General features: G+C 38.2%; 1 protein-coding gene across 5 annotated transcripts; it reads left to right on the forward strand.

Moving 5' to 3' along the window:
- The first annotated feature begins 950 nt into the window (after positions 1-950).
- LOC110045658 (SH3 domain-binding protein 2-like) lies at positions 951-15302 on the forward strand. Of its 5 annotated transcripts, none has more exons than XM_089287717.1 (12): positions 953-1368; positions 6222-6485; positions 8543-8642; positions 9952-10066; positions 10642-10703; positions 11086-11588; positions 11848-11953; positions 12619-12661; positions 12877-12932; positions 13515-13574; positions 13754-13810; positions 14038-15302. In XM_089287717.1, exons 2-12 carry the CDS (start codon positions 6275-6277, stop codon positions 14042-14044), a joined length of 1320 nt encoding a protein of 439 aa, XP_089143843.1. In that variant the 5' UTR covers positions 953-1368; positions 6222-6274; the 3' UTR covers positions 14045-15302. The 5 variants fall into 5 exon arrangements, with proteins under 5 accessions (XP_089143846.1, XP_089143843.1, XP_089143833.1 ...); XM_089287707.1 differs by having other exon boundaries at positions 953-1159; positions 13515-13578; XM_089287703.1 differs by having other exon boundaries at positions 954-1368; positions 13515-13578.
- The last annotated feature ends 225 nt before the right edge of the window (positions 15303-15527 follow it).

Below are 15527 nucleotides of genomic sequence, written 5' to 3' on the forward strand. Positions count from 1 at the left end.
ATCGCGGAGGTCATGGGTTCGAATCCCGTTGAAGCCCTGATTTTTTTCAGGCTTCTTCTTTCCAATTGCTTAAATTGGAAAATTTACTGCGATGATCATCCTTCACTTTCATCTACAAACGCAGTTCGCATATGAATTATTTCATATATACTTCACATCGTAGCTTCTTTTATTGCTGATATTCGTACGCTAAGATGTCTTAAAATAATGAAAGCTTCTAAAAACGCATGGTCTTCAAAGGGCCTTATTTCGAGAACGAGCACTGTAACCCCCTCCCCCTGTTTATCTCACTGCGTGGCAAGTTTTTTTTTTTAAATATGTTCGTGGGAACACTTGGGGGCAACTTTCAGGCGGGCATTGATATTATTTGAATACTAATGATATTAGACTACTATGTTTTGAATGGAAATTAGATTTAAAAATTCTTCGTCGCAAACAAAAGAGAACTCACTGAGGTTTATATCAAATTGCTGAATCGAGCTGAAACCACCTGTGGTATGAACCTGGTGTTATCTGTTTCCTGGCAATCTATCCTTCCGCAGTTTGCGATGGATCGACTTAGTTGACAAAAATCACTTTAATTGCGAGTAAACAAATAAATTGCAATTCGAAATTCCATAAAATTGTTGTGTCGGTACCGGTCAATATAATATTCAAATAATTATCATGCTTGAGTAATATTGGGTTAATGTGACAGTTTATTGCATTAGTTGCAAATTGCGATCGTAATAACAGCTGTTACGCCCGCACTGTGGCGACATTTTCCTTTTACAGGCTTGTTTTATTCTGAAGCAGTTGTTTGCTCTGCAAGTTTGTCAAGGCTAACATGGGGGGCTAGAATTCGGCATAAACTAGTGCGGTACTATAAACAGAAATGACGTCTCTCTCACGCCCACATGACGTGGGTTTATGCTAGCGGAAGTCATCAGTTTAGTCATCGAAAAAGCATTCAGTTCATGGAAACCGAAATACAGTGAAAAACTTCAAAACTTATGCTACTTACATTCCCAAAAGATGAAGTGAAACAAAGAGGTTGATAATCGTTGTTGTTCTACTCAAGAGGCATTCGTTTCCCCTCCCTTCCCCACATGGTACACAAAGGTACACGTGATTGACGTGATTCTCTCATCTGTTCCTGGAACTAGAGGAAGTGAGTTTGGTAAGAGACAGTACGAAGCTCTACAGATATTGCCAACAAATCTACACGGAAATGCTCCATTTACGGTCTTTAAGCTCCACCTTTCTCGCGAAAGGAAAGATTGAATCCTAACATGCATCAAACAATTAGCGTATCAACTTTATAACCCTCTTAAACGGCTGGAGTTGAACTAGTGTAGTCGCAGGACGCTGGATATTATTTTGATTTCGGTAAGCTTAAATCTTGTGTAACCCTTTCTTTCCGTAAAAGACCATTGCATTGATGGCATGTTTACTTCATTTTTCTGTTTAATTATGTAATCAACTTTCGTTGTAATCATTTCGTGAGTTAATTTACACAATCAGACATTCACATTCCAATACGACTCAGCCACATGTAAGGCTTTAATTGTCTCGATCATAACTTCTTACTGATCTTGTCGTCTGCACGACACGTCGGAACGTATCTTGTCCTTGTTTGATGTCAGTTTGTAGCATGAAGTTGTTTTCTTGGCGGGAAGTTCGTATTCATTCTTCATTACTTGAATTTGAACTGTTTTATGAGTCAGTCGTACACTGAAGAGAAATTTGCCATCTTAATTTCGCAAGACTTTGTTTCTATATCAGCTTACGTGTTCGACGTCTTGGAGTTTGCTACATTGCCGAAGCCATTGACACCGGTGGTAATCACTATATTCCCTTTGGAGAGTTGGGGAGGGCATGAAGATATTTCTACATCAGTTTTACAATACTTCATATTGACATTGTGTGGGGCGGGGGGGGGGGGGGGGGGGGGTCTTGAAAGCCAAATATTTTTTAGCTTCATTGTAGGTTAGTGTAGTATCACACAGGCCTATAACAGTGAGAATGATCACTTTTCCCAGCTTGGAAGAAACTAGTTTGTCAGAAATTTTGTCTCAAACATGCAAACTGAAATTTGCCAGCTCCCCAATTTCGGGTTTCCATGCATTTACTGACATTAAGGTCTGACAATTCTCCAAGCTTTCTGAAAGTTTCCTTATGTTGCATTATATTTGCAATGCACGCTCTGATTGGTCAATAGAGTTGCTAAACCTATGTTCTATTATACCGGTAAACCACGGTTCCTGATCTATGGCAGCTCTACGCGGGAACTAGAGAACTTGGAACTCTAACGATAACAAATGTAATAAACAGTTTTGCCTTTTACTGGCTGAGATATCAATAACACGAATATCTTTTCAATCAACATACACATGGAAATCTGCAAGGAAAAAAGGACCAGAAGTTGGTCGTCGTACATGTATAAAGCTTTAAGTTCATCTTTTCTTATTTTATGGTGACTCCTGTTACGCTTGAGATTAAAATTAAGGAAGTTTTAAACCTTTTTTTTGATGCTTTCCATGGTCTGTGGAGGATGAAGTCAGCTGGGCCTGAATGATCAATTTGGGTTGTTAAAAAAGCAGGGAAAAGATTTCTTTCTATCGGAAATATTGATTTTAAACTCAATGCATGCACACATAATACATTAAATGAATTTGGTTTCCATAAGCTTAGCTTTCAAGCAATAGTTTTCATTCAGCAAAATACAGAGAAACATGGACTTCATAGCCTTCAGCATAAGTAAATAAATTCTGAACAAATTTTGCAAGCAGCATTTCTGTAACTAAACTTTATTCCATTTGCAAAACTTTAGAAAGTTATTGTTAAACACTGCGCTGAATCACTTCGCCAAGCACATGAAGTTTGGACTACTTGCACACCTTTCATACAGCCTTTTACTTTTGTGATGATCGATTCCACCTACAAATCCCTGCATTTCGCTGTCAGAATACTTTTGAGTTAATTAATGTACTTTTTGCCTGTCACCGATAACCTTTTCCTTTCCTTTCTTAAAACTCTCTTCGCATGAAATGTTTTTGTCACTTTGCTCTGCGGATTTCGTGTCCGGTGTGGAGTCTGTGCTTTCATTCTTTCAGTCACTGTGATTGGCTTCTCGCATCATGTCATGAATTTGATGAGAATAAGCAACTTGATCACAAAAGTACAATAAATTTTCCTCTCATTGACAGACTTTTTCCATGGTTATTTCATAAAAGCGATAGACCACTTTTTCTTTGGGTTTACGTGCACAATAAACCACTTGAGATGTCGAGAGAACACTCGAAAAGCTTGTAAACCACTTGTTTAACAGCTCATGATCTACAAGCTTTTCTCATCTTCTCCCAACATCCTGCATGGTTTTTTGGGCCAGTAAACTCATAGAAAGAGTGGTCTATTGCCTAATCATAACATAGCACACGCTAGTCGTATCTAGTTCCTATTGAGCCATCATGAATGAAATCTCTATGTCCGCACGGCTGTGCGTATATACATGTAAGATGACCTGTGCAGTTTCAATGTAGCTGAAAAATTTCTGTTGAGTTTAGTGCAAGTTCCCTTTGTTTGAGTTTCTGCAAAGTTTATTCTGAACAATCCAAGCTCTACTTTGAGCCTTTGACTTTTGTCAAGCTAAAGATGTTCACTTAAGGTGATTCTGCAGAATTGCATTGCGCATCCTTACTGTGCAGAATTATACACCTGTTTAGCGCGTGCACATAAACAAAATGGCTGCTTTTTGCTATACAGCTTGGCTTGTGAGAGAGGCAAATGATTGTTTTTCTTGGAAATTAGTACTGGGACCCATAAATTTTTTCTCTTTATTTGAATGTAGTGATCAGCTCCTTTCTATTTATTAAATATATGTAATGATTTTTATTGTAGAGTAGAAAATCATCACCCAAAAACGTGAATGTAGTAAGAACTCCTGAAAGATTATTAAAGTAATAAAAGGAATCGCTGGGTATATTCAGGGTCCACCTGCTCATAAACAAATGCCAGGACCACCCCTTCTTTTATTTCATAATTTCAGTTCCCTTAGCATAAGTAGTCAACAGTAAAAGTTTGAATGAAAATCTATTGTGAATTCTTTTTTGATGGAATGTCCTTAAACTGGAGTATTTTTGACTTTGCTTGCCTACATTTTCATTATTACCGTATTTTCTCAATTAAACGCCGGACCCCGATTAAAGGGACACACTCAGCTTTGGGACCGCGCTGACCTGGACACTAGTTTTCTCATTTTGAAAAAAGTTCGCCTCAACCTGAAATCAAAGTACATCTAGAAATCCGCTTCAATCTTCACAGTGTTTTGCTTGATTTTCAATCGTTTACTGAATAGCCTGTTTTTTAGTGTGGTTTTGCTCATTCTATGATACTATTTTTATCATATTTCGTTAAAAACAGTATGGATCGCGTCTCTGTGATATGCAAATTAGCTATGAAATGGCATCTAATGTGCATGTGCCTCAGCTGACTGTGTCCCTTTAAACACCGGCCTCGTATAAACGCTGGGTCCACGAGGCCAATTTTGAAATAAATGCCGGGGGTGTTTAATCGAGGCCCCGGCGTTTGTTCAAGGCCCCGGTGTTTATTTGCGTTCCAACCAACAATTTGATTTTTCCCTTATTAATTAGCACTACCGCAACATACTAGTACGCTATGGTGTTTTGATAATCTTAATAAACGTTCAAAAGGAAAAGTCCCGCTTAACATAACAAGAATAGTAGCTGTACAACAAAATAAAACAAAATGTTCGTGTTCGAGTTGTCATTAAGACTTATTACTGATGACGCACTTTCTTTCGTGTGTTATAGTGCTCACTGTCACTAAAATTGCCAGGATCCCTCCAGCGTTTGTTTATGAGCTGTTTCAATCTTGTCATAAGTTGTCCTTTCTGAGAGGAAATCACACATTGAATAGAAATAGGGGCTTCAAGGCCGCCTTGTTCCAAGTTGCTAGCTCTGTAGGTTTCCTGTCTCACCTTAGCCGAAATTTTCCCTCCATGTTTTACAAAGAAGCAAAGAGTGAAAGAGAGTTCGATTGGGATGTGTCCGACATTTATATTCTCATTATCAGGGTCATGCACACGGTAAACAGCCATCGCACACAGATCGTACTTGCTGTTTTCTTCATGACTTACAATAAGACCTTCGCCGGTCGCAATATCTTTCCAGAAGTTAACAAGTTTGTTGTTTATGACAATTAAGGTACATTAAAAATCGTAAATGCGGACGCTTAACTGATAGTATCGAGGAGAACGATGGCGACATTGCCGTTAATATGGAACTTAAAACTTTGTATCCATACTTGCTCCTATTTATTTTATATATTTTTGTTCTGTTCAGTGCCACATGTCCTGATTGTAACGTACATGTGCTGTTTATAATGCTGTATCTTTTAGCAATAATCATCCTTCAAGACTCAGGGACAGTTTACCGAATGGAAAAGTCATTTCGTGTTGACAAACTGCCCTAGGTTTCGGAGGATGGGTGAATAAATCAGTCTGAAAAAAATGACAGAACATTGCACTTCATAAATAAATGCCGGCTTCAAATAAATGCTGGGTCCACAAGGCCAATTTTGAAATAAAGGCCGGGGGTGTTTAATTGAGAAAATACAGTATTCGAAGAAGCAAATTTTTCATTGACAATTTTAGAAACCAGGTTAAGCGTTTTCATTCAACCATTGCTCAACTGATTGTGGCATGTTAGGATCCTACTGACCTTTGTTTTCCTTCACTGAGCATTGTGAGAATGTTGCAGTTAATCACAAAACATGTTTTAGCGCCTTTAAAGTTGTTGTCGCCATGTTTTAAAAGAATTGGCTGGTTCATGCTTTAAGCTGTGTGTATATCGAGTTATGGATGCACTTGGGAAGTTTGGAGAGCACTCAAGAAGCTAGAGTTGCTCTCGGCTATCCCCTCGAGTAACTCTTACACTTCTTTTGTGCTCTTCAAACTTCCCGCATGCATCCATAACTCAATATACGCATGCTAAGCATGAACCAATTCTTTAGTACAAGTCAAGAATAAAACTACTGACTAATCTTGCCATGCAAACCTCTACAGTGTGCACATAGATCTATACATGTACATCATACACAGCTATGAAGCAGTTACCATTATCTCGCCAACTTACTAATGAATGTACAAACAAAGCACCTTCCTGAAGTTAAGACTTTGCAGTCATTTTAAATATTAATTTGGATTATATTTGCTTTTGTAGCACCAAAGATAAGACGTTTGATATGATGATGTCATAACAGTGAGAATCCAGCTATGGCTGCTAACTCACCTTGCCGTCTGGGCTCAACACTGCCTCCTTGCAGTAGCCCAAGCCTAGTTGAAGATGGAAGAAGACGGTCTTGTTCAGAATCACAACAGCTAATGCCAGAACCTTTCCAGTCAATTCCTGCACAGGAACTGCTCAAGGATAGCCACTGCAGAAAATGTGGATGGATTAGGAAAGAGGGCGGAGGTCTCAAAACATGTGAGTTGCTTTGTTACATGTGTTAAATCGATCTGCTCAAGAGTTGAATATTTTAATGATGAATATAGTGAATGGTGAGTAATTCTTCATGAAATAAATATCATCCCCATTAATTGCTACACTGAGAGCCAGGCTGTCCCAAATATTCACTGTGGCAGGACTGTGATCATTAAGTTTTGAGTCACCTGTTGATCTTCACACTGTTAAACTCATCACAAATAGATGAGCTTGGGAACTGGTGCCTTAAAGGTTAGCGGGGTGCCAAAGCCATAAGCCGCTAGGAGGTATCCATGGCAACCCTGGAAAGCAGGAACCACCCAATGAGCATCCGCTAACCGGCACCGTCACACTGAAAGAAATTCAGTGGAAACTACTTACCTGAAGAATGCTTATCCCTGACCAAGAACAAAACGGGAGGGAGGAAAGGGTGCAAGAATCCGCAATGATTCGCGAGCAAAGCAGTGCAACTGATCCGCAACAATCAGCAGAATACACTACAACAATTATGCAATGAACCATAAACCCCTGCAAAACCCCTGAAGGCCGCCCCACAGATCATGTACTCCCAAACGGGGAAACCGCTGGCTGCATAAGCTCATATTTAACTTGCCTAAATGATATTAGCTGGATGGGCACACTAGCTGGCTGCATTAGCTCGAGTTTAACCTTGCCTAAATGATATTTAGCCACATGTAACATGTTATTGCTTCAGTTGTAAGTGAATTTTACCAACAAATTAAGGATAGTGTCCATACTTTCTGTGCATCACGCAAGGCATGGTTTAAGCGCCACACGTACGCTGGGGTTGACATTGATGCAGTCAACTACGCTTCCAAGTACACGACTAAAAGAAAGCAAAATTTTCCTACTGTGACCAAATCAAGTTTAATGAACCTGTACTTAAACCAGGAACACCAAAATAGCAGCATATCACTAACCACTAACTGTTAACATCATCCAGCTGAAAAACTAGCTGTTTTTTTGTGGAAAATTATACTGAAATCCAACTGTAAACATGTACCTGCAGATGGTGTAGTGCACGCACAAAACAAGTCTGAAATATGCAAATCTTTTACTTACCGGGGAGGTGACAGGAAAAAATGTAACGGGCACCGTAAAAGTTTTCAAAAAAGATCAATAACTTAAAAAAACGAGGGGTTACCCCCACATTTTATGTTATGAAATGGAAGTGGCAAGCGTATTCAACACGTGATTAGTTTCTGGTTGTGAGCAAAAGGTATTTAGACTATATTTTAGCTGAACCAGAGGAAGGCTGTCAGAGACGCTAAAAGCGATGTGGCAACAATTTTGTTATTAAAAACATACGAAAAATGGTTTTTATGCTACCATTTACCATGCAGTGTTACACTGTAAGGTCTTTATAAATGTGTTTGCTTTTCTGTAAGTAAAGGTGAATTCGAAGGAAATCTGTGAAGAAATATCCTTTCCTTCTTTTTTCAGAAAATGCTGATGTCAGCATTTTTGTTGAGATTCAAGGCTAATTATCTCGAAAAATGCGTGGCTACCCCAATTTTTCTTTGTGGATTCCAATAGCCCTTGCAAAGGTGTACAGTACTTTTCCCACGTGGTGCTTACCTGGCGCAAATATAACAAGGGGCCATCAAGCACACTCAGCCCAGCCCTGAGCCATTACAGGTGTTATGGGTTACAGCCCTTCAAATGACAGCCCTGATTGGTATACCAAACTTCTACATTTTGTAGGGTAGTGTACAGGTACTTGTGCGGGGCTGTCATTAAGTTTTGATTCATCTGTAGCCTTGATCTTCAAACCCATAACAAACTTGTTACTTTATGGGAGAATTGTACCACCTACAGGCAAGTTCACCTGTACCATCAAGGGCCCATCAAGCATGCTCAGCCGTAACAGGTGCTACTGGTTATGGCCCTTATTGACAGCCCTGTTGTGGAAACAAGATTTTACAATATCTTAGGTATTGACATTGACTTCATGGCTGCAGTGACTGACTACAGTAAAACTACAGATCATATGATACAAATTGGTGTTGACTGTGTTACATGTAAATATTTCTTTACAGGGCGTGATAGATATTTCATTTTGCACAAAGGCTGCCTATATTATTACAATAGACCAGAAGCTACAACTACAGCTGGGAAGTTTTCTCTTGGTGGATACAGGTACTGATCTTAGCCCAGGACTGAATCTTATGAGTTCAAATATGCATGTATCTTTGTCTTAGTAGCAAAAATTTGGAAATGTAATGTGATTGTATGCATTTTTTACAGCAACTTGTCTCAGGCTATACAGCAAGATTGAAAATTATTACTCACAATGTTACACTGCAAATAATTCAATAATAATATCATGTACATATTTTATAAAACTAGTACCACCATTATACCACCATACTGCCTTGTGACAACAAAATTTGCATCTTTGTAAAAAAAATTGTGTGTGTACGTGTAAGGTCAGTAGGCATTATCTACAAATCAAGTTTTTGCCTTAATAAGACCTCCTTCGATCTGTACATCTCTATATATAATTATGGTTTAGTTTGTCCCTATTGACACCACTGTGTGAGTATCTGGGGCTCGACTTACATGTATCAATCAAATCACGAACATTTTTAAATTATACTTCGGAGACGAGATATTGACATAATTTTGACAAGTACTTTTAATGCACATATCGACCCTATTTTTGTGAGGTTAAAAATCCTAAAATTTGAAAACATTATCAAACTTTAAATAAGTAAAGTCAATTACCTTTACAAAATCACCTTCTTCCTGAAAGTTTCAATGACATGTTTTCACTTAACTGTGACGTACATAAATATAATACTCAAGGACTAAGAATTCTTTCCATTTGCCCTACTGTAGGACAAATGTAAAGAAATTCTCTCTCTGTTTTCAAGGCCCCAAATTATTTTATTCTCTATGCACTGAAATTCAAAATGCCCAGAGCTAGTATTGCTGTGTTCACCTCTAAACTTAAGCCATCTTTCTTGTTATAAGTACAGTATATTATACTTCTTTTAGAGTGTGTTTGTGTGTCCTTGTTTTCGCTTTTTTCTATTTTTTTTTTCCATTATTCCTTTATCTACCTTTTTGTATCCTAAAGTATAGTCATTTTGTATTCTGAAGACAGCATTTTTACTCTTGTTAAGAATTAAGTGTGTAGGGTTAAGTCCTTTACATAAGCATTATGACTTCTCTGGGCTAAATCCTTCACTATAGTATATATACACTAATGTAACATTTTATATTTTGTAAATGGCAAAATAAAATAAAACAAGAACAAGAACAAGGTCTTAAGTAATACCTAAGGCATCGTTTTCTTTGCAACTTGTTGTTCAACAATGTTGCATTGCAAGTTGAAAAGTGGTAAGGCTGTTCTAGATATTAGTACCACACATGGCAACCAGGAATTGGTCACAAACATTCTGATTATTTTATTTTGTTTGATTTTTATCCTCCTCTCTTTTAGGCTGTCCCCTGCACCAGAAAAGAGCTCTAAATTTCAGTGGACATTTAAACTAGTTCATTTGCAGCCAGAAAAGAGGACTTATTACTTTGCTGCTTATTCTGAAAAAGAAATGACTGTAAGTAATGTCTTTTACAGCAGTACAGTGTATTAATAATTATATTTGACAGTTTGACATACATTGTACTGTAGATTTTAGCTTTGTCATGGGTTATTGGGTCCAAAAGGGGATTTCAGTCATAACTAGCTCCAATAAGCACCAGGATCACTGTATTCAGTGCCGTTGCCGAGCTTAATGGGAGCACCAGGAAGCGCTGTAAGTGATAATCTTCCTTCAGTGCCTGTCTGTGTCAGTAGGTCCAAGCCCTAACAAAGTTAACTGCGTAGCTGCTGCAACATGATGGTAACTGCTAGTGCCATAAACAGTGTATGAGCTCGAATTGCAATTTGATAATAATATTATTAATTTATAGTTAGCATATTGGACGTGGTTCAAGTACTGATCTGCAGGGCCAAATTGTGTAGCTTTCTGACTACATGCACAATTTAGAACTCTCATGCAGGATTAAGCACCCTATCCAGGGGACATAGCAATACCTTGGTCTAGTCTCATGATATGGAAACCAGTTTAACCTCTCATTGTGTGGTAGTTTGTCTTGAGTGCTGCAGTACCCTTTTACCTTAAATTCTCAGGAGTGGATGGAGAGTATAAATGCAGACATGAGTGAATACTGTGGAACTGGAAGACAGACCATGTGAGTTCTATCATGTGATTTAACCCAACCCCTTATTGAAATCTTGTTTGATTACAATATTGCTCTTCTAGTAATTGACTTGACTTAATCCTCTTTGCCCAATTTGTGAGGCACAAGGCTTCCACCATAGCTCTCAACCAGATCCAGCCTCATCCCATGTATTCCTGATGTTTTCATGCTTCTTCTAGTAAGCATCTCTTGAAAGTTGTAGTGTAACACCTTGATCTTAGTTAGCTATGTGTTTGGTTGTTTCAAGACCTACATTGTATTTCTAAAAATGTATATCAGGGTAGTCAATGTCTGTTGGTACATTGTTGGTACATGACAATGCATTAATAGTACAGTTGATGTATATGTGTTACTTTTGTTTGCTTTTTCACAGAATTGAACCTTGTACTGACTCTGGAGAAGAATATTGCTACCCAGAAGTAGAACCAAAATTTAGTATGGAACAATTGGCTGCTTTGTTTGGAAAATGCCCATTACCTGGCTCTGGGGAAACAGGAGGTTCACAGCAGCCCACGTCGGACCCAGTGTATTGCCCACCTCCTGAAATAGACCCTCGAGACATACTAAGAAAATCACCACACCTTCTCAGATCTGCCCCTCCTTCACCTAAGCCAGGGCCTGGAAAGCAGAAGATGGGGTTCAGCTACATGGGGGGAAATAGAATGTCTGCAGGACCATCATCGTTAAGACTAATGAGACAACCATCTCCTGGATCCAGCCCTATTTTTAACCGTAAGCCAGACCTTCCTCCAGATGTTCCGTCAAGACAAGGAAAGCCCTTGGCTCCACCCAAGCCACTGTCAAGGCCACCTCCTCCTACAAAACGTGCCACTGCACCCGTGTTGACATATCCTTCATGCATTTCGAATTCTGAAGGTATGCTTCCAGTACATGGCTATTTCTGGCTTAGCGTTTCTGGTTTAAAACACACAATAATTATAATAACAAACTAGGCAGGGAGAGTAATATCTGATGATATCCTTAAAGAATTAAGTCACATCATGATCTTCTGCATCAGATCACCAAATTGTGTAGACATTCCGAGAGTCTGTATGAACTAAGAAATTACTTCATACAGTAATTTGATTTGGGTGACATCAGCAACATTTTTTCTTCCTTTTCAATTTAACCCTAGATGATGATGATGAAGAAGGTGAGGGTTATTTGGATATAGTTCCTGACACAAATCCTGAAGATGTGGCAAATGAAGTGAAGCAGTCTACCCCGTCAAGGTCTGTCCAGTAAGAAACAACTTTTGTTCTGTCTTTTCTTTACTAATAAAAGTTATATTGGTGTACAGTTGGACCCAGCCAATTCAAACTCGGTTATTTTGATTTCCTTTTCATTTCAAACTCATTTAACCATTTCCCTTGGATTTGCCCTTCAGCCATTTACTATTGGTTTTCGAACTCCCACTAATTCAAAGTATTTTGCGTTTCCCCTAAGAGTTTGAAATAGCGAGGTTGAACGGTATTAGTCCAACTTAAGGATAGCAGATACAATGGATTGTGAGAAATTGGAGATGAAATGCATATGCTTATTAAAAAGGCAAATAATAGCGACGAGGCAGGTCATCAATACTTCAGAATTTCTTCAGAATTCTTTGTGTTTTTCTTTCAAGGTATTTAAGCTGGGCCACGACCTGCTACAGTGGAACACAATCGGTCACGATCTGCTTGGTCAGTCAGCAGAGCACTGGTTAAGCTAAGGGGCCGTAACTTGAGGAACTTGTATGGACCCCACATGTGGGTCTTTATAAACCATTTTCCTAAAAAAGAAAAAATGTACTGGACAGGTTGTTTCATCTTAGTCAGGATTTGCAATGCATGAATCTTATCTTTTTCTAGCTTGTTAAATACAGTATATCTTTAGCTTACAGTACATTGGTGAATTGATTTTTCTCCAGGGGATTTCCAGATGGGCAAAGTTTTCGGAAGCACCACAGTGAGGTTAGTAAGCCAATAGCATGACTGATCGAAATAATAATAATAAAAAACTTTATTCAGATTGATGGTTGATCGCTGGTGTTTCTCTATAGAGTACATGACAGTAGGTTTGGAGCTCTCTGAGAGAGTATTAGACTTGCCCATGTTAGCCATGATGAAACGGTTTACTTGAGTCACTTGCTAAAGTCATACAAGTTATATTTAGTGTTCTCTTGCAGGATGTTCTTCCTTCCTCAGCTTTACGGCTTGACGTGGATAAACTGGAGGTCCATTAGTAAGTACAATGTGCTTCTCTTGTTTTTCTGAAGAGCAATAGCAAGTGGTTACATGGTGAAGTTTTCAATGGCCAAATTCACAGTATACCAGGGACAAGTTATCCGTCTGTGACAAACTAACCATCTGAGATGAATTAGTAATTCGTATTCCTGAGATGGATAAGTCATCTCAGATGGGTAAATCATCTTTTAATATAAATTCGGCTTCAGATAATACGGTCATCTCTAGATAAATTCGGCCAATAATTCCTTTGTGACAGACATTTTGATGGGTTTTACATGTATGTTTATACTGATATCAGGTGTACATGTAACTTCTGAACCCATTTACGAAGCAAAATATGCGTTTAAATCTTGAACTTTTTAGCATCATTCACTGGCATTTCCAAAAGAATCGTGGGAATCAGGGACCTTGTGGATCAATCTCTAAATTCTCTGGCTGACCATTTATCGATATTTCACCATCATATGAAAGTCATACGGGAGGAAAAATTTAATCTTTATTCCTTTGAGTACAAAAACACCATTACCTTTCTACAGTAGATGGTATCTTAGTGGGCTATATCTTATTTTATTTTTAGTCTACTGGAGAACAAGCTAGGAGTTTACATTATGCGAGAAAGTCAAAATGCACAATCAAGGCGGGTAGGAGAATCGTTCTTACTTAATTTTTTATAGTAACTCTTGTGTCCTAACTGTCCTATGAACTGTTGTCGTAGAAGTTTCAGGATGTATCAATTGCTGTTATATTAATTAATATTTACTTTGATCATTACTGTGATTGCAATACCCCTCATACTGGTTTTTCTCTACCACGCAGGCTTTGTCAGTGTGGACTGGAGAAAAAGTACGACATTATATGTTATTTCATGATGAGGTAAGGGAGAACTGATACATGTCATTTGTTTCTTATGTTCCTTCCTTTCTTCTCTGCTCCGCTTCCCCTTGCCCCTCTGCCCCCATGCTCCATTGCTCCTCTGTCTCCCTGCTTCCCTGCTTCCCTGCTCCCCTACTTTTCTCTGTTGTCTCTCTTTGTTTTCTTGTCCTTGTCCACTGAATGTTATGCAATCATCTGATCTGTTTGTGTGTTCTATTTACTTCCAGAACCTAGGTTACGCTCTCGACCCCGAGGGTGAAAGATTTGATAACATGAAAGACCTTTTAAGGCATTACTACAAGTTTAATCTGCCAAAGTGTGACGTGAAACTCACAAGTCCTTATAAGTAGCTGTTTTCAATGGGGTAACTGACACTGAATTGTTATCTCCTTGTTTATGAGAAATATTTTTTAAAATTGATAGTGTTAGTATAGTTTTGACATTGATATTCGCATGATCAAGAGACCCGGTAGCCTCTTATGCAGATGCTTTTTGGGCTTGTCATGCAATCTTTACGTGACGAGTCCATGTAGAATCTGGCGGCTAGAGAGCGTGAATATGAGACGTTCTCGTCAATAGAGAAGTTTATCTTCTGAAAGAGGATTATTTCGTCCATAGGTATAATTATCTTCCCTCTGAACAAGCAGGACTTGTCCTGTATGTAAATTGATCCCCACAGCTCCTGGTCATTTCATATAAATACTTCTTAATTTGATTTATGCCATTATGCCAATTCTTTCATTCCATGGCCTCCCTCTGTTTTCTTAATTCAAACAAGTTGAATGATTTGCCGAAGTAACATATTTGGACGCTGGGTTATGAAAGGACTCTAAAATAAAACTACGTGATGCAGTGTAATAAGAAAAGGTACTCTTTAACCTAAAGAATAAAAGTATAAAGTAAAATGAAGGGTGTTTCTCCTATAGAAGTATGTCGTTCTCTTTGTGGGCTGGTTCCACTGCCATGAGGTACAAATAAGGACGGCAATAAATTAGGCATAATTTACATTGTGAATACCAACCAGTGTTTTGAAGTAAAGCACTAAAAGAACGTTAAAACTGTATACAAATGTAGCATATTGTTGACGCAGATAAATTGAAGGGAATTATTATTATTACAGTATTTTGTAATTGGTCTAAAAGTGCAACGTATCTAGATAAAATAATATCAGTGTTGATACGTCAAAATATGGCTAAACAACACAGTCATTATTGTCTTATTCATAACGGAGATCTTACTTATTTCATTTACATTAAGACTCTTATATTTCTTAGAGAGTCCTGATACAATTATTGACACAATTTAAAAATTTGTTTGGAATCTTTTTTTTAAAATTTCTTGAATGCATTTTATTATTATGTATTCAACTTATTTTTCATAACGTGGAAAATGTTCTGTGTAGCTTTTAATTTATGCATTGAACATTGAAAATTAGCTATTTTTTTTCAAGAAAGCTTTTTAAGTATTCAAATAAAACTATTTTTGAATTTTGTTTTAGTCTGTTTCACTACGTCTACAGTCACATGCATTGTTTAGACCTTGTATTGGAAAACTCTGGCGTAACGTACGGGGTGTTGGTGGCGGGGGGCGGGGGGCGGGGGGCGGGAGGAGTAGGGGGTAGCAATGGGATCAAAAGGTTCCCTTGTCACACGAAGATGTGAATGCAAGCTGACGCGTTTCGCCCATAGGAAAATTCTCTTTGAATTATTTCGCGTTT

This window comes from Orbicella faveolata, unplaced genomic scaffold (genome assembly GCF_042242905.1).
Source record: "Orbicella faveolata isolate gen_17 unplaced genomic scaffold, um_ofav_v1 contig_1, whole genome shotgun sequence".
Taxonomy (NCBI): Eukaryota; Metazoa; Cnidaria; class Anthozoa; order Scleractinia; family Merulinidae; genus Orbicella; species Orbicella faveolata.